Source organism: Etheostoma cragini, chromosome 3 (assembly GCF_013103735.1).
Source record: "Etheostoma cragini isolate CJK2018 chromosome 3, CSU_Ecrag_1.0, whole genome shotgun sequence".
Lineage (NCBI taxonomy): Eukaryota > Metazoa > Chordata > Actinopteri > Perciformes > Percidae > Etheostoma > Etheostoma cragini.
In genome coordinates, this window is record NC_048409.1 from 28,435,038 (window position 1) to 28,437,359 (window position 2,322).

Here is a 2,322-nt window from a genome sequence, read left to right on the forward strand (position 1 = left end):
GATCACTAATACAACATGGATACCTGTCTGTGTCTCACCTTCTGCCACAGGGCCTCTATGGAGGCCAGACTGGAGCAGGCGGCGACGAACCAGCAGTTTCCCAGCTGCCCCTGGTACAGGTCGTGGGCACTGATGCCGTCCACAAACAGATGGGGGTTGTTGGATATCTCCTAGAAGAGTAGAGAAAGATTTTAAATCAGTTTTCTGCTTTTTTCCTGACTTATCTAATCAACTAAATAATACTTAAAAATGTATCAGGAATCAATGTTTTCTTTGAGCAGCTTTGCCGGCGTAGGTTTAAGATTTTTTAGGTAAGCTTGCACAATTAATCGTTATAACATCGCGATCTCGATTCACCCTGTTCACGATTTAATTTTTTTTTTTTTTTTTAAACACAGGTGCTGGTCATATAATCACAAAATCATGAAAAAGTTGATTAATATTTGTAATTCCATTCAAAAAGTGAAATTTGTAGTTATCCATTCATCACACACAGAGTGATTTATTTCAAATGGTAATTTCTTTTAATTGTGATGATTATAACTGACAACTACATATACTGTATATCTATATATTTTTTTTTTGACTTTGATTCTCATTCAAGAGCCATCTGTATCACAACACTACTACTTTCTTCTGTGGGTTTTAAAGGTAAACTGTATATATTAGGTGTTAAAGCGCTACCAAGCGCTCCAACGCTCTCCCTTCTCTTCATTGAAGCCTCTGTGCAACAAACACACAAATTAATAACCCATAACAGACAAAACACTTCATGTCACCATGACACAATGTCAAAGTTCACTTGATTTTTTAAGTTGAGTTCAACTAATTTCCCTCTGAGAGACACAAACATGGTCCTAGTTACATCATCAGCCAGTCCCCGTTTGTAGTCCTTTACCACTGAAGACTACATTTTAATTGTAGTCTGTGGTCAACCTGCACGGGAGCAACCAAAAGAAGAAAGACTGGGAAAGAGAGGGCGTTAGCCGGAGCTCAGCCGCCCGTCATCAGGTAAATACAGGGTTAAAAAACAACCTCTGGATCAGCAGAAGTCGCTTCTGAAGGTTCAAAACAAAAACTACAGAGCGTTTGAAGGGCAGACGATCAGGACTGGGCCCAAATGAGAGGACTGGGATAAACCAGCAGCACACACCCAGCAGGTCCACGACTAGCTTTATTAGTAGTATCATGTTATCCAAGTACTACACTTGTATATATTTAAGTTGATGTATAATTAACCTTTTTTTACATGTACATTAACACACACACACACACACACATACAGAGACACACACACACACACACACACACACACACACACACACACACACACACACACACACCAGGGTGGTTCTTCTCTCCACCCTCCTCTTTCCTTCCTTAAAAAACACACACACACACACACACACACACAATCTCAAACACACACACACACAGACACACACACACACACACACAAAATCTGAAACACACACACACACAGGGTGGTTCTTCTCTCCACACTGCGTATACCCTCCTCTTCCCTTCCTTAAAACATACACATTTAAACACACACACACACACACACACAAAATCTGAAACACACACACACACAATCTCAAACACACACAATCTAAAACACACACACACACACTGGGTGGTTCTTCTCTCCACACTGCGTATAACCCCCTCCTCCCTTCCTTAAAACATACACAATGAAAGTACATTAACACACACACACACACACACACACACACACACACAGGGTGGTTCTTCTCTCCATACTGCATCTACCCCCCTCTTTCCTTCCTTGCAAAGCTTGAAAAATGTGCCTTGTCGATACAGGAAGACTTTATTATTATAATTATTATCATTATTATTATTATTTTAAATGCAGCTTCTTATGAATCAACCGTGAACCCACCAAAAAGACAACTGTTCTGTTATTATAGTAATAATTATAGTGTATTATTGAGGTTAATGTAGCCAGACAAATGTAACGTTGGTTATCAACTGACTCTGTGAGTTAACATGACAGCTGATATGATTTGAGACAGGCGGCGTGATTATTACCGTCAAAAATCATCAGAAATCATCAGCTGGGACAGCGCTGAGTCACCTGAACCTGAAGTGGAGCAGGTTTAAAAATCAGCACAAACAACATGTACGTGACACAGAGCTCTCTCTCTCTCTCTCTATCTCTCCTCTCTCTCTCTCTCTCTCTCTCTCTCTCTCTGTATTGATCCACCGGAGTGCTTTGTGTGTCCTGTTTAATTATTTAACAGCTCAGACCATCAATGATTGACATTAAAAGCGTATTATGTGCATGCAGTTGAGCGGGGG

At 40.4% G+C, this 2,322-nt stretch overlaps 2 protein-coding genes across 2 annotated transcripts in view; one reads left to right on the forward strand and one right to left on the reverse strand.

The window, feature by feature from the left end:
* Window positions 1-2,322, reverse strand: part of capn5a (calpain 5a) — a 34,064-nt gene that overhangs the window by 28,381 nt on the left and 3,361 nt on the right. The window lies entirely within an intron of this gene.
* The window catches only part of LOC117942382, a 14,308-nt gene continuing 12,001 nt past the window's right edge, over window positions 16-2,322 (forward strand). The window contains exon 1 of the mRNA XM_034867810.1: window positions 16-113. Within this exon, the coding sequence (XP_034723701.1) occupies window positions 16-113 (98 nt within the window). The remainder of the gene's footprint in view (window positions 114-2,322) is intronic.